The sequence below is a fragment of the Lissotriton vulgaris genome, unplaced genomic scaffold, assembly GCF_964263255.1.
Source record: "Lissotriton vulgaris unplaced genomic scaffold, aLisVul1.2 SCAFFOLD_2750, whole genome shotgun sequence".
NCBI classification, from domain to species: domain Eukaryota; kingdom Metazoa; phylum Chordata; class Amphibia; order Caudata; family Salamandridae; genus Lissotriton; species Lissotriton vulgaris.
This window is the reverse complement of record NW_028245180.1, coordinates 191,269-215,453: the sequence shown is the minus strand read 5'-3', so window position 1 is coordinate 215,453 and position 24,185 is coordinate 191,269. Positions and strand designations below refer to the sequence as shown.

Genomic DNA, 24,185 nt, shown 5'->3' with positions numbered 1-24,185 from the left:
TCATTTTAAGGATTTGCTGGACCGCACTCTTTCTCATGAACCCCAGGGCCCTAGACACATGGGTGACGGGAGGTGAACAGTGAGAGGTTAGTGCAGTACGCAGACGCTCTATCTCCTCCTCCCTTTGTTCTTTTGACTCTCCCTCCCCTTCCCCCTTCCACCCACTCCCTCTCTGTCTCATTCTCACTATCTTCCTTTCATTCTGACTACTTTTCTTTTTCTCTTGGACATGGCACACATATTTATGTTTCATTTTTGTCTTGCAGGTTTTGTATGCTACTTCCAGAGGAGAGCCACACACTTATTTCATGGTATACTGTTGTTTGTTGTAATAAACTTGTGTTTCCATTTATTTGTGTTGTTTTAATAAAGGTTATTTTTTTACCAACAAATAAGTTAGTGTATACGTCTTCTTTTTCTGACAACACTTGTCTGTAGTTTATTGTTAAAATCGGCTGTTTATAGGAGGTTATGAGGGAAAACAATTGTAATTTTGCAGTGCACCTACCAAATATAAACCAACAGACTATTACATAAATGAAGGCTGCGGAATTCTAGAACTGCAAGGTTCTATGCATGTATCACTTTAAAACACCATGAGTACTGCCTGTGTGATTACAGAACCAATAAGGCACTGCCTAGGAACACTGAGGCTTCAGGGACTGGCGAGACCCACCCTGCATATTTAAGTAAAGCCCCGGAGGGTGGCGATTCCCAGACTTCAGTTGGCCTCGAAGCCCCCAAGCAATTAGTAAACAATACCCGGGGACGTGGTGATCCCCTAGGCTGCGAAACGTCTCTGTGCCCTCCCGCGCCTAATTTACATGTGACATTAAGGTCCCCAGTCCTGCAGAGACCCCGCAATATAATAATAGGATTGGCCACAGAACTTTACCCACCAGGGGGCTCATTTAAATAAACGGGTGAGACCCTGCTTCATTTTTTTTCTCCATTTTGACCATCCGGATCCACCCTATTAAAGCAATACCAGGCTTTCCTCCTTTCGCTTCAATGAGACAAACTAGGATTTGCTTTCACAGGGTAGAAGCCATGCATCCGCCCTCTAATAGCAAACATAAATGTCCCGCAGATGCACACCCCGGCACATTGTATGAGCTGTACCTGGGAGGTGACGCTCCCTAAGATCATGATGCATTGGTTACTGCATATCTACAGAATTAGTATAAACGCATACTAACACTACGTGCACACGTGTAGTACAGCGACCAGAATGTACTGAAAAGGCAGATGAAGCGCAAAATCTAAAAATAGAAATCCTACCAGAGGTCGGATGACATAGTTCAATGAGTCAAAGACCCTGGGATGAATAGAAACAGCTTCACAAAGAAAACGGGTCTACAGCAGAACGCAAGGAAGCTCCAAATATTGGTGAGTGCTGCCTTCTTTTTACCTTCTTTGGCTCATCACCAAATGTATGTAGTCAAGAGGCAGACAGCAGTGGATCCGATAAGTAGATTTATTGGAGGAAAAGAAGACAGCTTAAACAGCCACCAGAAGGAGCAGACAGCAATGCAACAGTCTTCTCCAGCACTGTGTACAAACTCCTCAAGATTGCCCTCATGGCAGCCCTACATTCTAACATTACATACTTCCATTCTAGTAGCATTTCATACTAACAATCTACTATGACTTACATTGAAATACTACACAGAGCACATGGCTTTACAGCAATGAGCTCATGGTTTCATCCACGACTCTTGAGACTGGTAGGGGTGAGTATTTCACTTCCCACTCTCTGTATTGTATAAACGCAAAGTAACACTACTTCCACAGGTATGCTACAGCGCCCAGAGCCCATCACTTTACAGCAGTCAGCTCGATTTGATCCCCGAGTCTTAACACCAGTAGGCGTGAGTACTTCGCTTCCCACTTCCGGTATAGTATAAACGCACGGTAGGGGTCAGTAGTTTGCTTCCTACTCCCTGCATGGTATAAACGCCTACTAACACTACTTGCACACGTATACTACAAAGACCAGAGCACAATCGGTTTGCTCTCCGAGTCTTCACACCGGTAGGCGTGAGTACTTTGCTTCCCACTTCCGGTATAGTATAAACGCACTGTAGGGGTCAGTAGTTCGCTTCCCATTCCCTGTATGGGATAAACGCCTACTAACACTACTTGCACACGTATGATACAAAGACCAGAGCACATCACTTCACAGCAATGAGCTTACGGTTTAGGCTCTCAGTTTCACACCCGAGTGTAGCAGCATCTCATCTCAGCATCATGTCACTCTGAGCAACATCGCACTTTCCGACCGGTAGATGTGACTACTTCACTTCGCACTCCCCCACCAAGCTAACAGTGCTCCTATCCTCCTCTTTCCTACTCTTTTCACCCTTTTTTCCACTACTCACTTCAATGGAATCACAAAATGGCGGCCAACACTTCCTAGTTGCAAGCGCTCGCACCCAATAAGCAGCAAGCTCCTGCTCGTAACGCCCCAGCCAATCAGATGGCAGAATTCCCTAATATCGATATCTGTAAATTTTGATATTTCTCCAAAACTTCTGAATGGATTTACACCAAATAAACAAAAGCGTGCTTTCCAGACCAAGAAGCTTCTCCCTTCCAAATTTGGGGTAATTCCGTTCACCCGTTCGACCTGTAGCCTTGTCTAAAGTTTCCTATGGAAATTAACATGGAGAAAACACATTTTGGGACCCCCCTTTTATCTCATTTCCCCCCTTGACGAATCAACCCCAAACTTTGATATGAATGAAGAATTAGTTTGGAAAATTTCATGAAGATTCATCAAACGACGCCAGAGTTATAAGCAAAACAAAAAATGATCTTCCTATGGAAACTAGGTCCTCACTATAAATACCTACTGGCTACCTACTGGGGAGACACTACTTTCAGAAGACAGGTTAAATCGAGTTTACGTGATTATGCCATGGGTCCCATCATTTTTCCCAGAATGGGTCTCAGGATGAGTCTTCCAAAAGTAGGCCTGTTTTCAGAACAAAGAGGACCTTGCGGATTTCATTGAAGGAGCCCCCATTGGTACCATTGATGGAATGCTTCCTCCGACAGCTCAACGAAGTAGGGGCCCTCGGAGGAAAATCATAACACAAAGCCTCATTTAGGGTGGACTGTGCAATGTCATTTTTTCCTGTCCATCACTAACAGCAAAAACATGGTGTTGTAAGGCAGTTAATAACAATAATTATTGATTTTGTTTTTCAAAAACAAACTCCTGCTGTGGGTGTTTGTTTCTGAAAAAGAAAAATGTTGTTAAAGTTTAGTGGATGGCCATCAAATCTGACACCAACCAACAATCAAACTATTAAACATTGAAAGGAACCGCCATGATGGCAGTTCTTTTCAATGCACATAGATGATGGGTGGGCCAGTGGTCGTATCCAAATTTGACAGAGTGCCATATGGATGGCAGAGGCAGTGTCTATCACAGGCTAAATCAAGCTCTTTGTAAGGGTTTTAAGTTGCTGAGACAAAAAGGAATTTCTATCGTCCTTTTGACCCACTTTTAGCATTATCATTTTTTATCAACGGTCCCACTTGAAACTTTGGAAGAGGTATTGTAAAAATCGTATCTTTCACAGTGTTTTGTTCTGGTGCCTATCACTACAGCAAAAAGAATAGGTAAATTCAGTTAATTACAATATACTTAGACTTCTTTTCAAATGTTTTAGGCTAAAGTTGCATTGACCTTGTCAGCTAGCCCATCCTCAGATGAGTCAGTTTTACTCTTGAATGTTGTAGGAAGTCTCCAGATTTATCTGCAGAGAGCAGCTGACCTTGGACAAATACAGCTACTTGCCAATATTGGTTCAGTAAAAAGCGAGTTAAATCTTCTCTTGGAATATGGAGTATGGCAACCATCACATTTGGGCTATAGGAATGCTAGCAAGGAATTTCCAGGCTCGTTGTTTGATTGTTCTACTTAGGTATGGGCTTCTTTTGGGAAGAATAGGCTAGAGTTTCTATTGTTCTCCTTTTCAAAGAGCAAAACACACAAGATGATGGACGGAATGTTGCACAATGGCAAAACATTCACCCCCAGTCACAGATCTGGGTTTAATCCGTCGTTATTTTGCTCACCAAGCCACCCCAGTTCAGACATGGCCATATGCAAATCAGTCTTGACCCTGTGCCTCATGGGAACAGTCCAGCCGGAACTACAAAGCCATGTCTTTCCTGGAACTGAATCAAGCATCCTAGGACCGGTTTCTGGCTATCAGCCGTCTTCAGCCAGGATAGCTTGACTCCAGTGGCTTAGTGAGCAAGGGACCCACGTCTGGGCATACCCTTCCCACATAGGGTGAACAGCAAAACACACAAGATGATGGATGGAATGTTGCACAATGGCAAAACATTCACCCCCAGTCTCAGATCTGGCTTAAATCCATTGTTATTGTGCTTACCAAGCCACCCCAGTTCAGACATGGCCATATGCAAATCAGTCTTGACCCTGTGCCTCATGGGAACAGTCCAGCCCGAACCGCCAAGCCATGTCTTTCCTGGACTGGAATCAAGCATCCTAGGACTGGTTTCTGGCTATCAGCCGTCTTCAGCCAGGATGGCTTTACTCCAGTGGCTTATTGAGCAATGGACCAACGATGGCATTCCCTTCCCACATAGGGTGAACAGCAAAACACACAAGAGGATGGACAGAATGTTGCACAATGGGAAAACGTTCACCCCGAGTCACAGATCTGAGTTTAATCCATTGTTATTTTGCTCACCAAGCCACCCCAGTTCAGACATGGCCATATGCAAATCAGTCTTGACCCTTTGCCTCATGAGAACAGTCCAGCCCGAACTGCCAAGGCATGTCTTTCCTGGACCGTAATCAAGCATCCTAGGACCAGTTTCTGGCTATCAGCCGTCTTCAGCCAGGATAGCTTGACTCCAGTGGCTTAGTGAGCAAGGGGCCCACGTCTGGGCATACCCTTCCCACATAGGGTGAGCAGCAAAACACACAAGATGATGGACGGAATGTTGCACAATGGCAAAACGTTCACCCCCAGTCACAGATCTGGGTTTAATCCATCGTTATTTTGCTCACCAAGCCACCCCAGTTCAGACATGGCCATATGCAAATCAGTCTTGACCCTGTGCCTCATGGGAACAGTCCAGCCTGAACTGCCAAAGCATGTCTTTCCTGGACCGGAATCAAGCATCCTAGGACTGGTTTCTGGCTATCAGCCGTCTTCAGCCAGGATAGCTTGACTCCAGTGGCTTAGTGAGCAAGGGACCCACGCCTGGGCATACCCTTCCCACATAGGGTGAACAGCAAAACACACAAGATGATGGACGGAATGTTGCACAATGGCAAAACATTCACCCCCAGTCACAGATCTGGGTTTAATCAGTCGTTATTTTGCTCACTAAGCCACCCCAGTTCAGACATGGCCATATGCAAATCAGTCTTGGCCCTGTGCCTCATGGGAACAGTCCAGCCAGAACTGCCAAGCCATGTCTTTCCTGGACCGGAATCAAGCATCCTAGGACTGGTTTCTGGCTATCAGCCATCTTCAGCCAGGATAGCTTGACTCCAGTGGCTTAGTTAGCAAGGGGCCCACGTCTGGGCATACCCTTCCCACATAGGGTGAACAGCAAAACACACAAGATGATGGACGGAATGTTGCACAATGGCAAAACATTCACCCCCAGTCACAGATCTGGGTTTAATCCATCGTTATTTTGCTCACCAAGCCACCCCAAAGAGGGCACATGCGTGCTTACTTCCAAGTTAATTTCCCATTACGGCTCAATGTGGTTTAGGGAGCCAACTGAGTTTGCGTCAAGTAGTCTCTCTAAGATCATGCCACAGGATTTCATAAGGGGACATTTTTTGTTTAATCACTTAACAGTGTGATAATAAAGGTTATTTTCTATTTTTTTGTGGCAGCCAGCAAACGTTAAGGCGTTATTCAGATCGACATGAAAGCATACTTCTTTAGTAGATCGTCATCTGGATTACTTACTAGTAATCTTAATTACTCTGATTCTTTCTTTCTTATCCCAGTACTGTCAACTCTCACCCACTTCATCTTAGCCTACGTTATTATTATGATATTGGGCTTTAAAATAATTACAGGAAGTGAGTAAAGGCAAAATGGTGCTTACATGAGTATGACCTACCTTGGGATCATGGAAACATTAGAACGCTTGGACAGTGGTGGTAAGTAGAGTCACATGAGGCCCACCTCATCTATGTAAGTAGTGTGAAAGGGAGAAACCATAATAATGACGAAACAGATTATTAATCCAGACAGTTTTACACATCATATTCTAACCATACTATCCTTTACATCTTATTTCCTCCTTAAACAAGTAATGGCATGGGTGATAATTAGGATTGAGTGAAGATAATGGTGGGAGACATCAGGATTAGGTAGTACCTTAATATATTAACTTTATTTTTTTTGTTTTCTATGCTGCAGTCGACATAACACCCCATCAAACTTAATTCCCCTTCGATTCAATTTTAGGGTGTTTTTGTTCTATTAGCTTAAATTTATCTTTATTCACTTGCACAATTTATGTGATTTTACACATCCATCTACGCACAACTGTACACATGTAGTCTTATGACATAACTGTATATGTTCCGCTGTCCAGCTACAGTCATCCGGCCTTTTCTCAAAATGTATACATTTATTTGAACATAGCCTTACACTTATATGTTACCTGCAGAAAAAGGCAGAAAGGCATCTCGTTTTATTAACTGCCCATCAGCATCCAAGAAGTGCTCCGGATGGAACTGGTCTGGTTTCTCCCAAATGGACTCATCCTTCAGGATGGATGTCAGGTTGAACATGAGTGTGGTACCCTAAATGTAACAGCAGACATGTTAAACATACATATGGATAATATATGTTGCATTTCCTCACTCAGAGTTTATGAAAATGCAATCTATAAATGAATAACAACAAAAGATTACAATTGGTTCACAGAGCTACTTTACACCTCCTGCCACAAAAATGCACACAGAGATTTCAACTGCTGACCACTATGAGAAAATAAACAGATGTGCAAAAACACTGCAGATCTTATAATTCCGATGGGGCTGATAACTGTAATGAGGGCCAAAGTCTATCTGTTCTGCCATTTTAGTTCTCCCTCTGTTAGATCATGCATGCGCATAGTGCATGTGTGAGTGGGCGCACAGCTTCAAATGATGGTACCCAAGGAACCAACGGCGTCATGTGGGGCAAACAAGTGATTTTTTTACTTTTACCTTATTGAGGGTTGATACCACCCAGCTCCCTGCCTGTTACATAGTCAGTAGGTGCCATTGGTGTATTGATAGATGTGTTCACCCTTATTAATGATTGTCCTCCCCCTCCCCTGTGTGTATGTGGGAGTTAGAGTGAGAGAGACCGAGTGAGAGAAAGAGTGCGTATAAGAAAATGAGCGAGAGAGAGCAGAAAGTTAGGGAGAATTGTAAATCACCCCAGTATTTAGAAGAGACAATTTCTTACAATGGTCTGAAGTATCTTCATTTTTGTAGCATGAGCACATCTAGAAGATAAGGTGAGAAACACTGAGCAGATAGGTATTTTGGCAATTTACACAAAACAAATTGATTGGGGCTTTATGAAAGGGAAGTTATTTTTATGTGCCCCACTACTAAACAATAAAGACAAACCTTGCTTTAAATCCAATCCAGTAATGTGCAACTCTTAATTAGCTCCTAAGGGTGCTATTATGAGCTCTCTGTCTGTCCTGATTGGGCTGGTAATAGGATTTTATAGTCAAACCGGTAATGATAAAATCATTTGTAACACTGAGGGTCCTGCACATTCAACATGAGATAAGCAGCTGAAATGCCTCAGTAAAAGTCGCAGGGAAATGAGAAATATTCAAATGAATTGGGACTGATATTAAAAATTCTCTCTGCCCTTAATTTCAAGTTTCTATAAGAATCCTGAGGGTCCACATTGCAATCACTGGGAACTCCCCCCTGGAGCTACTGGTGGTCCAGTATCATTAACTCTGGGGATGAAATCACCAGGCCTCACAACATGGGCCTGGAAATGGAACCCTATAGTGGAAGCATTTGTATGAAATGGACTTCGACTCCCACAAGAGGTAATTTCGGGTTTTGAGTTAACTGTGCACAAGATTACATTCGCAGTTACCTTTAATAAAATATGTTATCCTTTTAGCGCTACCCATACCCAATAATGCAACGCCTTAAAAAAGTTGAACTATAGTATAATAATAAAGAAAATAAATCTTCAACCTTGGCAATATGCAATACAGTGACACATTTTATGATCAACACTTCTGAATGACTCTGGACATACCTTTGGTATGAAGAAGCCATGAATCTCTGTGTCCCTTGATGTCATGTGAGGTACAGAAAGTGGAAGAATATCACCACAACGTTGAATTTCATTGAGCACAGCATTGGTATAAGGCATATTGGCACGGTCATCCATCGTAGGCTGCCTTTCTTTTCCGATTACTAGATCAATTTCTTCCTGGACTCTGCCTAGTCACAGAAGGAGATACGTGTGAGTAAAATAGGTCTCAGAGATGTATAGGTCCCACCTTTAAATAGTTGTCAGAATATCATTACCTAAATAACCTTAGACAGAAACTTTTGGACATTTGTACAAGTAAATGTACTCTTATTCTTTGAGCAGCTATACAACTTTATGCTCTTCACCATTTACAAGTGTAAAGTTGCTAAAACGTGTCGTCTTACATGTCCCCAACCCCCGAAATAGGGATGGAGTCATTAAAAATGTGAAATACAGGCATAACGTTACAACTAGTTGGGATTAACCACACAATAGGGGAGGAGAGATTCCTAAAGAAAACTATAGGGAAAGTTTCAAAAGTTATTAAAAGTAAAAAGATATACACATTTTTACGTTAAAGTTAATGTGAATTATTTTGTGTAAATATGTTAAATGTGGAATGTACATTAAAGAAATGCAACAGTACTATTAACTTAATCTAGAATTACATATTTAATTTATTTAATATGTTAAATTAAGGTATAATGTATTTTGTATATGCATTTAAACTCATCTAAAGAATGTTTTTAATTTTTATTTATTATGCATTAAAAGTTAGTAAAGGGCTGATTAAGATGTCGGGCGGAAAGCGCCCAACTGCTAGTTGGAAGCTTTCCGGCTGAGGCCAGAGGCATTCCGACCGACACGGTCAATTTGCGGTTTGATTGACCGATTACGATGTTAGAGGTCGAAACATAACTAGCCGTTCATTCCAACACGGTTCCAGCATTTCAGAACTGTAATGTAATTCCTTATGGATGGCGTTTCTGCCGTCTGGATTACGATGTTGGTTTCCCACAGTCTTTCCGTGCTGGCCTTTCCGACATGGAAAGAATGTTGGAAAGAGACTTTGCAGGCCCTAGCAGGACCCCCTTGTCTCCGCGGCCTATGATTGGTTGTCGAGGGGGTATCTAGGGTGCACCCTTGTAAAACCCTGCACTGTGTGGCAGGCAACATGGGGTGCCAGCCACAGGGTGCAGAGTTTTACACTCCCCCCATTTCTCTATAGGGGCCTTCAGCAAAACCTTCCCCACCGCTGCACAACAACACTTCCAGGTCCAAACTGGCCCCAACTCCACACTCCGCAGCACCCTCACCTACAGAACCCCCGGCCCCCAGGCTTTCTTCGCCGACACAATCACCGACCTCATCGCACACCATGCCACCATGGACTACAAACTCATCGGAGACCTGAACTTCCTCCTCAACAACCTCAGTGACCCCAACTCCTCGACAATCTAACCAACATTGGACTAAAACAACTCATCACCACACCGACCAACAAGGTTGAACACACCCTCGACCCTATCTTCGCCTGACGAAATAGCGTCTACTTCAGTCACACTACACAACCCCATGGACCAACCACCACTGCTTCAATTTCCATGTCGACAAACCCAAGCCACCCAAACCCGCTCCGCGCCCCCGAAGAAACTGGAAATGCAAATACAACTATCGATGGACAGAATGCAGAACAATGTCATACATTCACCCCAGTACAAAGAGCTGGACCTAAATCCATTGTTTTTTTGCTCACCATGATATTCCAGTTTGGGCATGGCCATATGCAAATCAGTCTTGACCCTGCGCCCAATGGGAACAGTCCAGCCCGAACTGCCAGGTCAGGTCTTCCCTGAACTGGAAACAAGTATCCTAGGACCGGTTTCGGGGTTTCACCCCTCTTCAGTCAGGATAGTTTGATTCCAGTGGCATGGGGAGCACGGGACTCATGTCTGAGCATACCCGTCCCACTCGGGGTGACAAATGCAAAAAGAACTATTGATGGACAGAATGCAGAACAATGTCATACATTCACCCCAGTACAGAGATCTGGTCCTAAATCCATCGTTTTTTTGTTCACCATGCCATTCCAGTTTGGACCCAGACATATGCAAATCAGTCTTGACCCTGCGCCCAATGGGAAAAGTCCAGCCCGAACTGCCAGGCCAGGTCCTCCCTGGACTGGAAACAAGCATCCTAGGAACAGTTTCAGGGTTTCACCCCTCTTCATCCAGGAAAGCTTGATTCCAGTGCCATGTAGAGCACAAGACTCACGTCTGAGCATACCCGTCCCACTCGGAGTGACAAATTCGTGCTAGCCCGGCTGATGATGGCTGATTAGACAGAAACCGGTCTCAGGATGCTTGTTTCCGGTCCAGGGAAGGCATGGCTTGGCAGTTCAGGCTGGACTGTTCCCATGCGGCACAGGGTCGGACTGATTTGTATATGGCCATGTCTGAATTGGGGTGGCGGCGTGAGCTAAAGAATGATGATGGGTTAAAACCAGATCAGTTGACTGGGGATAAGTGCTTGCAATGTTCAACACTCCGTCCATCATCCCCTTTGGTTCCGCGAAGAAACAGTAGTAGAGTCATCGAGGACCAACTCAACTCCACCCTAACCACATCAACTCCACCGCTGCAACCAATGCCAACCTCGCAGCCAGGGAACTCCACATCTGGATCTCCAACTGCGCAGGCAAGCTCGCCCAGCTACACAGCCCTGACAAGCAGTGCCCTAGGAAAGCCGCCTGGTTCACCACTGACCTCCAAGAAGCTAGGCACACCTTGAGACGCCTGGAGAAGGACTGGAGAAACAGCAAGACACCAGAAAACAACACCACCTACAAGAACGCCATGACGGAATACCACCAACGCATACGAACCACCAAGAGAACCTTCATCGACAACATAATCCTTATCCACACCAGCAATGCCAAGGAACTCTTCAGCGTCATCGAGGAATTTACCAAGCCCGCACCGAAGCCACAGACATCACCCTTCCCAGGACCTATGCAAGAAGCTTGGAACGCACTTCCACCTGAAGATCAAAAAACTATATGCCAACTTCAACAACCACACACCAGACTCCACAGCCACCCCACCCTCCGGCAACTCCAGCCAACCCACTATCTCTGCCTGGACATCGATGATGACCAAAGAGACTGCATCAAACATGAAAGGCATCCATTCAGGGGCTCCCACTGACCCCTGTCCACCACACATCTACCACAGAGCCTCCGCCATTGCACCAAACTACAACGCACCATCAACACCATCTTCAAGACCAGCACCTTCCCCAAAGACTGGAAACATGCCAAAGTCAAGCCCCTGCTCAGGCAGCCCACAGCAGACCACACTGACCTCAAGAGCTACCGCCCATCTCACTCCTCCCATTTGTAGTGAAAGTTGCTGAGAAGACTGTTAATGCTAAATTGACAAGGTTCATCGAAGACAACGCCATCCTCTCCTGTGTAGTTCCTATATTCCCAATAGGCTCTGCGCATTGGAATAATATATCCTATAGGTTAGACTTAGGACTGTGGTCTACAAGGTCTCTATCGAATATATTTGACTTAATTGTGAGTGCCAGCTATCTCAGAGGTCACTAGAAACTTTCTCGAATAAACAAGAAGGGATTAGGTTCTGACAACCGTATAAACATGACAACTTTGTTTCCCCAAGATAAAACGTATCTTCAGAGTCGTGGAAACAATAGATAGATATTTCACTCAGTCAATCGTGCATGCTTCGTTTCACCAGAGGTGCAGAGAAATAGATAGACGGGCGTTTTCAATAAAAATGTTTTATTGAACAGTCTTCTTTCTCAAGCATAAGAAATTAACTGCTACAATCGTAATACTGGTTGTAAAATATAATGCATACAGTATAAAGAGTAGAATAAAATAATACTGTAAGAGCATTGTATGGTTCCTAAACCATAGATAAATGCATACATAAATAACAGAGGCTAAAAGTACTCAACTGGTGCTTCTAAAATACCCCTACCCCGAAGTAACTAACCTAAGCTTAGTACGAGGGAAGAAGTAAGTGAGGTGTAGCATAAATGTAGTATTCTTTTGCCAAGAATCTCTCCAAGATTTCTCTTAGGGTCTAATCAGCTCTGTACCTTAGTTCGGAATGAAGAAGGTCAGGCTCAGGAATCGATTTCCCAGCCTCCCGTAAAGGTAGCTTGGAAGCACTGGAGCTGGATTTCTCGGCAGGAGAAAAGACAGCGTCTCTCTCAGTGCATCTGCTGGAAGGTCGGCTTCCTCCGGCACTTGCAGTAGAAGGATGCATCGGGCAAGCAGATAGTCAAACTGCTCCAAACCACTGTGTGTTTGCTAAGGCAAGTGTGGGCATATTTATACCTTGAAGTTGCCGAGTTTGACGTAAAGGTGGACATAATAACGTCATTAAAGACTCTCAGTTCTTTGAAAACTCCATGCGGTCTTGGACAAGTCAGTTCTCGAGCAAGGAAAAGTCCCTAGCTGCTGAAGCAGAGTTTTCCAAGAAATCGTTGTAGATTTTCGGAACTAGTGGAAGTAGCCCTGCCGTATTTGGACTGCATGAGCTATGACTAAATATAGTTATGATTCTTATGCCTATATAAGGTCATAGTGATTTCTACCTATGTAAGGGCATGAATCGGGAAATTTACAATAGTGTCCTAAAATGGTTCACAACACCTCAACCCTTCTCAATTCAGATTCCGGAGCAACCACAGCACCGAAACCACCCTACCCGCTGCCACAGACAACATTCGCACCCTCCTCAACCAGAGCCATACCGCAGACCTGATTCTACTCGACCTGTCAGCAGCATTCGACACCGTCTCCCACTGCACACTTGTAGCCAGACTACACAATGCCAGCATACGAGGGACCTCCCTCGACTGGATCTGATCATTCATCAACGGCAGAAGCCAAAGGATCAGACTGCCACCTTTTCTCTCCGAACCTACAGAAATCATCTGCCGAGTCCAACAGAGGTCATCACTATGCCCAACCTTCTTCAAAATCTACATGGCCCCCCTCGTCCCCATCGTCTGACAGCATGGCCTCAACATAGTGTCCTACGCTAACGACACCCAGCTCATCCTCACCCTCACCAAAGACCCTACCGCTACTAGACTCAACTTCTAGAGGGGCATGCAAGATGTTGCCTCCTGGATGAGCAACAGCTGCCTAAAATTCAATTCAGAAAAGACTGAATTACTCATCCTCGGAACCAACCCATCAGTATGGAACAACATCTGGTGGCCCACCGTCCTCTGCAACCCTGTGACCCCCACAGACCACGCCCGAAACCTCGGCATCGTACTCAACTCCTCCCTCGCTATGAACTGACAGGTCAACACCGTTGCCTACGCATCCTCCGTAAGACCTTCAAATGGATCCCACCAGAGTCAAGGAAAACAGTCACACACGCACTCATCACCAGCAGACTGGACTACGGAAACGCCCTCTACGCTGCCATAAACAAGTCCCTACTCCAGAAGCTCTAGACGATACAGAAAAATGCCGCCAGACTCGTTCTCGGAATCTCTCGACGAGAGCACAGCAGCCAACACCTACAGAAGCTCCACTGGCTCCCCATTGAGAAGAGAGTCACTTTCTAGATTCTCACCTACACCTACAAATGCCTACACAACACCGAACCTCAATACCTCAATGGCAGAATCACCTTCCACGTACCCAAAAGAAACCTCCTATCCGCCTACCTCACCCTCGCCAAAACCCCAAGCATCCACTGAGCCAATGCAGGGAGAAGATCCTTCTCGTACTTTGCTGCCAAGACCTGGAACGAGCTCCAGATCATCATCAGATGTGCCCCCTCCCTGAACACCTTCAGGATAGCTCTCAACATCTGGCTCTTCGATTGAAGGTAACGGCTGATACCCCCGCCCCCAGTGCCTTGAGAACCTCACCGGTGATTAGCGCGCTTACAATTCCCTGATTGATTGATTGATTGATATTAGGTCCGGTTTACGGTCGTGACACAAGCTCCGATAGAGAACAGAGGGAATCGCATCGTAATCAGGCGGTTTGAGAAGGTGTTGGTCAGAGGCAATTCCGACTGACATTATAATAAGCCCCTAAATATCTTTTTCATGACTCTTGGGTTATGTGCTATTGTGTATGTTTAAAATTGCTAGTCAAAACTTTTATAAAAACAAATAAAAAGTTACTAAAAGCTATGCATAGAATTAATTTTGATCAATTACAACTTTTTCAATCACTGCATTTATTTGTTTAGTATTTAAAATAAAAATAATATTTATTTGTAATGCATATCAATTTTTTAACATTAAAGTAAAACTATATATATTTAAAAACGTCTAAATAAAATATATATTTTACATTATTTGCTATAGGGTTCTATTTTAAATCTCTGCGCCATTATTTTCTATGTGACGATGCTGCAGTACCAGTGGTTGGCCATGTGTACAGATGGACTTACTCCAAGTCTGAGCTACATTCCATCTACCACTGTTTTGGGAATTTTTTTGTCAGTGATAATTTTAGAATGGGAGTTTGTTAATAGCAATAGTCTTACTATGTATTTGGTGGGTGTGTATCCCTCCGTACACCAATGACCTCCCTTAACCACTCATTGCTTACCTAAAACTCCTCCCCATTAGTCATAAGCATTCTTTGTTTCCTGGCAAGCCAATCTATCTCTCCCACATTTACTACTAAAATGTATAATAACATGTGCGGATATGTCTGCAGTTGAAGCAGAATTCTGAACACATAAAATATAAGAGAGGCAGAGACATTGACCTCCTCATGTAGGTTTGTGAATAGCATTTAGGAGTACTTTACTAGTAGTAATATAGTACTATCAATCATGCTACAAAACTCACTTTGGGCCAGATATCTTAAGGTTTTACATTTTCTTTGCTCTGCGCAATGGGACACAGGGCAACGCAAAACCTAGAATCAGATTTACTGACCCACGCAAGGCCACCTTGCATGGCTCTACGGGGCTTCGCAAATCTAGAGTAATGCAAGGCAGCGTAGGTTGTTGACTTGCGTTACTCTGAGTGATGGGGAGGTTACATGGATGCAGCATGGGTGTTCCTGTTTGTTCACCCTTTTATTCTGAAGCATTCCCAGATCTACCAACACTGGTTTAACTGAGAATGTGTCAGAATTGTATGCCTGCCCACCACAGGTGCGCAAGGAGAAATATTTGGATTTCTCCCTGTGTTTCCACTTTGTAAGTTTACTAAATTCTGTAGCACACTTAGAATGAGGAAAATGCCTTCAAGGATTGTTTTTGTGCAGGAAGGTGTTCCATCCTAGGCAGAAGCAATTCTCCCTGTAACGCAGACACCCTTGCACCATGGCTCAAGGGTGGCTGCTTTGGTGCCAGGCAGCAGATTGCGTGCCAACACAGGTAGAGGACAGGTATGTGCCATATCCTGATAGAAATGGTGTATTTCTGCCTTCTTCCCTTCATGCAGTGCAGCACAGAGAGTTGTGTTGCTGCATTGTGTTGAGTGAAAAACTGATCAATTTGGCCCTTTGTGAACAGGACTCTATGTGCTTCAGGTTTTTTGAGCTAAAGAAGATGGAATTTTGTAATCTTGTGCCTTCACCATTGCTTGAATATCCATCTGAAGTGAAAGCTGTCATCAAGTAGGAAAAAAATAGATCTAGCAAGTGTGGTTATTTATTATCCAATGTCAACATTCTTGCATTCTTGATGACTTTAGATCATGATTATTTCTTGTCCAAGTTCAATTTTTGGGGAAGTAATAAAAGGTAAGGTACATGCAAAATTGTGTACATTTATTTTGGCAACATTTCCTGGAATTTCACTAAATGTATGCACAATTATGTATATGGCTTGGCATTATCTCATGTGAAATTCTCATGCAAGGCAAACCTCCCTTAAAAAAATCACACAAGGCACAGATACGAGACAGATTAGAGTACAATATGTCTCTTGACATGACATTTTCAGCTCAAAGCAGTCTCACATCTACAATAAATGACAGGAAATTACATATTGTGTTCTACTGGACATTTCACATAACCCATAATTTCAGAATTCTGCACGCGTAAGTAAAATTACGCTTGGTCCTATGTAAGACCTGTCAGCCTGAGGGTGCTTTTCTCCCAAACCTTTGGCCTACTGCCTCCAATTTTTGCTGGACCTTTGCTTGTGTTGGTCCTAGGACTGTGTGCACTATACCACTGCTAACTAGTGCTAAAGTGATTGTGCTCACCCCCTAAACATGGTTTGATTGGCATACACCTAATTGGCATGTTTAATTTACTTCTAAGTTCCTTGTCAAGTGGTATACCATATACCTAGGGCCTGTAAATTAAATACTACCATAGGGTCTGCAGCACTAAGTGTGTCACCCACTACGTAGCACCTTAAAACATGTCCCAGCTCTGCCACTGCACCCTGAGTGCAGATATCAACTATCATAGCAACTTGGCATTTAAGAACCTTTGCCAAGCCTGAAACTCCAGTTTTATTACATATAAATCACCCCTAAGGTAGGTCTTAGGTAGCTCATAGGGGTGGGGGCTGTTTAATTAAAAGGTTGGACATGAACTTTTAAGTTTTACATGTCCAGGGAGTGAAACACCCCTAAATTCGTTCTTCGCTACTGTGAGGCCTACCCTTGCCATGGGATTACATTGGGGATTCTTTATTAAATTGGTGGCTATACCAAGTTTGGTGTCTTTGGAATTGTTGTGAAGATCCTTATTTAATGGTAAAGTCGGGGTTTTGATCACAATTTTAAAAATTCTACTTTTATAAAGCTGGAATTGTTCTGCCCTTAGCCATTATGTACCTCAAGCCTGCTTTGGGGCACATGACTGGGTGTGACTGACAGACTTTGTGAATTAATCCCACACTGTCACTCAATAGAGGGATTGGGTGGGGGAACAGCCTTTACGATGTGGCTGTTACACCGCCGTGCCGTTACAACGCGGTCTTTTCAACGCAAGTCGTTACCACGACTTGCGCTGGAGGACGCTGCAGGACAAGGAATTTTTTAATTTACTATCCAACACCTTCTCTACTACGTAGGCTGGTGTTGGAATGGTAAATTAAAAAATTCCTAAGTTCCCACCCCCTCCAACGCAAGTCGTGGTAACGACTTGCGTTGAAAAAACCGCGTTGTAACGGCACGCGTTGTAAAAGTACGCTTCGTAAAGCCGTACATCCGATTGGGTGTGCCTGAACGGGCCATTTGCTGGCAGGATCGGGTGCCGGAGCTGAGTACAGCCCCACTTAGACCTGAATAGCACGTGGTCTCCCTTCACACAAAAGGCCTAATACCCCTGCATTTTCACTTCAGTGAGCTTGAAGCCACGGAAGATAGGAAAATCCACACACTTCTAAGCCACTGTCTAGAAGCTTTCAGAACCAGGGATCCAGAGGACAAATGAAGGACCTCAGACATCAACTCTTCAGTACACTTCCAGGCTCGTGGATACCTTGCCAGAAAGAGGGACTCCTGTGCTGCTACAAGGACTGGTACTCAGTTTGACTGCTGCTCTAAAGGACCCGCTGACTGACGACCTCTGACCTGGGGAAGAAGAACTGGACCTGCAAACCATCTTGAACTCAGGACCCCTGGGTATCTCAAAAGGCTAGTTTGCTGCCTTCCTGATCTAAGTCTCAGAGACATGAAAAGCTCCCCAATAGCTCCTGTATTCACATTCAGTGAGTTCCTGGCCCCCACATGGTACCTCTCAGGTCCTGAACCTTGGGGTGGCTCTTGAATTCAATCTTTTGGGCTCTTCATGTTAGCAAACCCACCTGTTCCCACCAGAATTGTGCCACTCGCACCGAAAGGTATCACAAGCTCCCACCATCCAGTCTCTTTGCGCACCAGCATCAAAAGCCCAATGGGTGATTGCCAACGCAAAGCTCCAGCCCACCGGTCTTTGACACGCGGTCTGCTCTTTGCACCACAATGCCTGCTGCCCACAAAGCTCACCTTGCTACTCGTAACCCAACGCGAATGGACCTCTTGACACAACACCTGCGAAGTTAAACCTTAAACTGGACCAACCGCGGTCCATGCAGGTTACAGTGGTAGGGCCGCATAAGGGGGGATTTCGAGGGACGATGACTAGGGGAAATTAAATAAATAAATAATTTTCCCTCTGCATTATCCCTCGAAATACCACTTTCCCCTTCCCTGGCCCACCACTGTTACCTGCACTGACTGCGGCTGAGCTGGACTGAACTGGGATTGTATCAGACCTGCGCACTATCGCTGTCAACTTGAACTTTTGACTTTGACCAGTGCAGTGAGACCAGATAGATGCAATTTGCGCTATACGCCTTTAGACGCTACATTGCAGTTTAATCTCTAAAAATTTATTACTCCAGTTCTACGGATTTGATTTTTGGCATTTTGGTGTCAAATAATTGATTAACATTTACTCTTTTATTCTAAATTACCCTGAGTCACTGTACCATTTGGCTGATTATGTTTTGATCACTCTGGGTGTTTTACAGTGGCATCCTTCAGTATTGTATTTTGCTGAACACATTTTTCAATGCATTCATCTTTTATTCTAGAGGTGAATACTTTGGGCAGTACATCTGCACAAGAATCACTATATCTCTCAATCTCTTTTTACCTCGAACTAATTGTACTTAAAGGGGACAGTGACCACTTTCCTCTTCCAGCACCACATGGAAATTCCTTATAAATCGATTGGGCATAATTGCTGGCTAACCTTAAATGTCTGATGTGCTGGACAGTTGCCCTTTATCCTACTATCGAGCCCAGTTACTTTCCCAATACCATATTTCATTTTGATCATTTAGTTTTGGAGAGGCTTGCCACCTTTATATTATATGAGCTTAATATTTTCTTGAACCAGATATCAACTTTGTTTGGGCTTAATTTCTGCTAAATAACCCCCATCAGCATCAATGTATATTCATGGTGGTTTTCACATTGGTAGTCCACATCTTCATTCAACTTTCCCATTTCAGACCTGTTCTCCTAGCCCCCCCCCTTTCAGGTATGCATTCACTATTATCATGCTTTCATTCTTGGGGTGTAGGTTCTGAAACTCCATTTTGCAGGCCACCAACCATTTGCATCTTACTTCTGGAGATGTCACCTTCCTAGCTATTCTGGTGGATATCAAGGTAATTATCCCCATCGAGGCCTTCCCTGCGGCCTCTTCATAGCAGACTTTTTTAACTGAACAAAACCTTCGATTATGGGGGTTTCAACGCAAAGCCATGTTTCTTGCAGACACACAATCTCATAGGGACGTATTCACTTTTTGAAACTTTCTAGTTTTGATATTGTACTAAACCCTTTAATATTCCATGAAAGATCCCCAAGGTTGTGGGACAGCCCAACATCCTGATCTATTTCATTTAACCACCTCTCTTCCCCTAAGGCTGGCATAGAAGGATTCATATATCTATTTTCATGGCTCATGACTCCACAACCTTTAGCGGGCCCAGCACATGACACAGTAAATTCAATGTAATCTTTTTCCTTAATTGCCTGATCAATAAGTCTAACTTGTCTTTGTCCCAATCCTGCATGATGTCTCAGGAACCATTTTTCATAATTTCCCACTATCATCACTACTGATTCTGGGACTAACCTAAATCCTTCAAAGAACAAGTGCCCTAACATTTACCTTCAGTCTACTGGCTAAAAAGCTGAAGGGTCCTTCCTATAAACCCTTGCTCGCTGTAATGATGGCAAAAATCTTGCCAACTCTAGCATACGCCAGCGCCGCCTTCCACGGTGTGGATGGAGAGCTCATAAATAAACTAATAGCTTCCATCTACAAAAAAGTATTCCACATACAAAGGTCGGGCTCTCCAGCCCAGGTCCGCCTTGAATTTGGTCTAATAAATGAAGAAATAGGAAGAATGTACGCAACTGTGAAAACCTGGTATCGCCTGAAACTAAATGCAGCCACATCAAAAATAACGTAGTCCTTTGGTGTAAATTAAATGATGATAAAACTTCTCCTTTTAATCAATACCTCTGCAAATCCCTCTCCACTACATGCACAATGGAATTATGGAACAAAAATTTGCCGTACCAATCTTTTAAGCAAGCTGTAAATAAGGCGTCAAAAATCCATTCATCTCTATTGGATAAAAATACTTTTAGATCAAGGTCGCATGCCTGGATGGTGTTAAACCACTATAAGTCTCTTGCACCGGCGGCTTACCTGAGCAAAACATTTTCAATTAATGTAAAAACGCAACTTATGACACTACGTTTTGGAACTTTACCATCCCTAGCTGACCTGCCCCCTGGTTGCATACAGGCCCCAAATCATGCCGGCTGTGCAACTTCTACAAAGAAGATTTTATCCACGTAATCTGCATATGCAAGAAACTACAGGAGGTGCGAGCGATCTTCCTTAAAAAATGCTTCAATGCTAGGGGAATTAGATCTTGCAGAGCTGCAACAATGGCGTGCCTAAACCCCTCTGATCCCCCATTGAATGGCAGACTGATTACATTTATCAAAGTGTTTACAAAGCTGTGCTAAAAGGTTCGGAAGCATGACCAAATGATGGCCATTTCACGGCACGGACTTTTCTCTTTTTTCTTGCTACTATTAACAATGGACATTTTAGACACCCTATGTAGAGACGAAGTGACTGTATATTTAAATTCTTGCCCTTTTAACCTTTTGTATAATACTGTTTTTTATCCGCTTTTTGTTTCTTGTTTTAAAATTGTTATGGTTTTAATTAACTAAACAATAATAAACACGCTAATTCCTTCCTTTGACATCCTTTTTTATGCCTTTATTTGTGTTGATTTCACCAGCTCTGAATACATCAGAACCTTCGTGACCTCAGTTCCCTTTTTATTTTGCATGAATCCCACATGCCTATGGTCTTTTGTCCCTATCTCGTTTAGGCTGGCACATTTAGAGAAGGAAAGTAATAGCTGGGATGGCACAACCTACTCACTCTTTTCCCCCTTTCCCTAATGGGATGGTTCAAAGTATAGCCACAAATTACTTCTACCTCTGTTTTCTTCTTCTTAGAATCCATCCCAACTACCCAGCAATTCCAGTATCCAAGTACTTGCCCCTTGTTCCCCTTGGTATTTCTTTCTACTCAGCCTACACAATCCACCCACCGTTTTACCAGCACTACCTGCTTTCCTGCACCAGGATTGTGGGACCACCTCCCTTAATCTACCTCGCAAAGTCTTTCCTCTACCTTTGTATCTCTCTCCGCTTTCAGACCCATTGGAGATACTTAGGGGAGGGGGCTTTTCATTTGTTCTTTTACAGATCGATTATTCCCTCTAACAATAACTGCATCCTTTTTTCACCAAAGTTTCACTTCACCACACCCTTCACCACTCTCTTTGTCCGAGGTATATATTGTCTATACCAGTTTAACTCCTCAAGTTTCCATATGAAAATAGGAGGCCTAGAGATAAATACACTCTATGCTCAAGTAGACTGAGCAACTTTATCTTTTGTTACCGGGGGAGCCAGAGTATCTGTATGTTGAATATTACTTCCTACACGTCTTACTATAGATGGCATGTGATCGCGCATTTTTGTTTGAGTTAAACCACAATGATCTGTAGCTGGTGTTTTTGGACATTCAAATGTTATGTTCAACCGGATACTTCCAGCAGCCCTTGCAGCTTTTTTTTGTAGATTCAGCATTATATCCAGCATGGAGGCTGTCGGAGATGCTGAGATCTCTCGATTTAAAACAGAGTTTTGTGCTGAGCCTGTTGTTACCTAATTTACTGTAGCCCAGGACTGCTCCATACTCCTGTTCTCTCCTATCATTACCAGATGCCATGCCCCAGCACTCTATGGGGTAGATTTATGAGTTCTGGCGCATCTCTGCAAATCAGCAGGGATGCGCCAGAACTGATGTGTCATGCAATTCCCTCCTTGCGGCACCACAGATGCGCCGCATTTACAATGCTTCAGAAAAGGGGGTGGTGATGAACAGAGTGTCTGAATTAAGCAGACCACTCTTACCCAGTCCAAAGATCAGGGCTTTATCCATCACCGTTTTTTAGCTCACTGCACCATCCCAGCTCAGAACTTGGCTATATGCAAATTAGTCTGACCCTGGCCCAGTGCATCATGGGAACAGGGCAGACCAAACTATCAAGCCAATTCTTATACTGGGAAGGAAACAAGCTACCGGGGACCGGTTTCTGCCATTTCAGCCGTCTTCGGCCCGGCTTGCTTGAATCCTGATGGACTGCACCATCCCAGCTCAGAACTTGGCTATATGCAAATTAGTCTGACCCTGGCCCAGTGCATCATGGGAACAGGGCAGACCAAACTACCAAGCCAATTCTTATACTGGGAAGGAAACAAGCTACCGGGGACCGGTTTCTGCCATTTCAGCCTTCTTCGGCCCGGCGTGCTTGAATCCTGATGGGTGCACCATGGTGCAAGGAAGGGCAGATGCATGACGCATCTTGTGGTGTACGGGCGGCGCATTGCTGGAGTAGCGTCGCAAGTGCGACGCAACTCCTGCAATGTACAGAGGCCACCCATACATAACGTGGTGCGTCACTCCTTATGCCTGCTTCAAGCAGGCGAAAGGATTTGACGCAGCAGCGTTGGAAAACTGACTCAGTGAAATCTTGTAGATTTCACTGCGTCAGTTTTACGGGGCTTTCCTACGAGGGAACGCCCACCCTGCGACAGAACGCCCACATGAAACCTGACGCAGGTTCTATGTGGCGCAGGGCTTTACAACGTGACACATCTGCCTAGATGAGTCACTTTGTAAATAGGTCGCAGGGATGTGCCACGTTTCCGCGCCGTTGCGTCACGCAAAGGCGGCGTAAACATGGCGATTTTTGTCGGACATAAATCTGCCCCTATATTTCCCCCAGTATTCCCCTCCACCATTTGTGACCGTTCACTAACCAGAGAAAAGAGCTGAGGTGATGAGTAGAGCCTCGGTTTGAAGAAGAATTTAGTTTGGCTTGGGGGCCCTTGATGAATTAAAATGGGTAAACTAAAATCCAACAAACTTTGATGAATGTTTCCAACATCAATTAGTCGCTCTTCTCCAATCAGACTGAAATCTGACAATAGTTATTTCCTTTCAAAATGCTTGTCCACTAAGGGGCAGATTTACGTTAACCTGCGGATCCCGAGGGATGCGCCAGTTAACATACGCCACAGTGCGCCACAGCTACGCCACCCATGGTGCGCCGCATTTATAATGCGGCGCACCATGGTGCAAAAACGGCACAGATGCGTGACGCATCTGTGCCGGAAATGTGGCGCATTGCTGGAGTTGCGTCGCAAGCGCGACGCAGCTCCAGCAAGGCTCGAGGGTGTCCCATTCTACTAATGCTGTATCAAGACCTACGCCTGCTCCAAGCAGGCGCAGGGTTTTGACGCAGCATTGCCCTGAAAGTGACTGAGTGAAATCTCATAGATTTCACTCAGCCACTTTCAGGAGTCGTTCCTGCGCAGGAACATCCCCCCTTGCGCAGGAACGCCTCCTTATGGGGCAGTGCTTTACAACATGACGCATCTCCTAGATGCGTCACGTTGTAAATAGGGCGCATTGTTTGCGCCGCAGTTGCGTCAAATAAAGTGATGCAATTGCAGCGCAAAGAGGCGCAACAGCCTCATAAATCTGCCCCTTCATCTTTAATGGATTTGGTGACTGATGCTCCTCACTTCCCAAAGGATTTACTTAGTAGAAGCCTTTCTCAAGAGGGAAACCATCTGGGTTCTCTAGCATGTGATCTAAAACGATGCTAATGTTTATAAAAATTACCAGAGTAATGGCTGTGTAGATAAATGCTGCCCTTGATAGCCCTAAAATGAAGAGAGCACAAACTACTATGCCTGGGTGGAGTTCGCGGAGTGCCAAAAAAA

At 44.3% G+C, this 24,185-nt stretch overlaps 1 protein-coding gene across 1 annotated transcript in view; it reads right to left on the bottom strand.

Annotated features, from left to right (window-relative positions):
- The window catches only part of LOC147666505 (cytochrome P450 2D6-like), a 307,017-nt gene that overhangs the window by 93,974 nt on the left and 188,858 nt on the right, over positions 1-24,185 (bottom strand). The window contains exons 8-9 of the mRNA XM_086949032.1: positions 8,307-8,494; positions 6,685-6,826 (exon numbers count right to left, since the gene is read on the bottom strand). Coding sequence (XP_086805158.1) covers positions 6,685-6,826; positions 8,307-8,494 — 330 coding nt within the window. The remainder of the gene's footprint in view (positions 1-6,684; positions 6,827-8,306; positions 8,495-24,185) is intronic.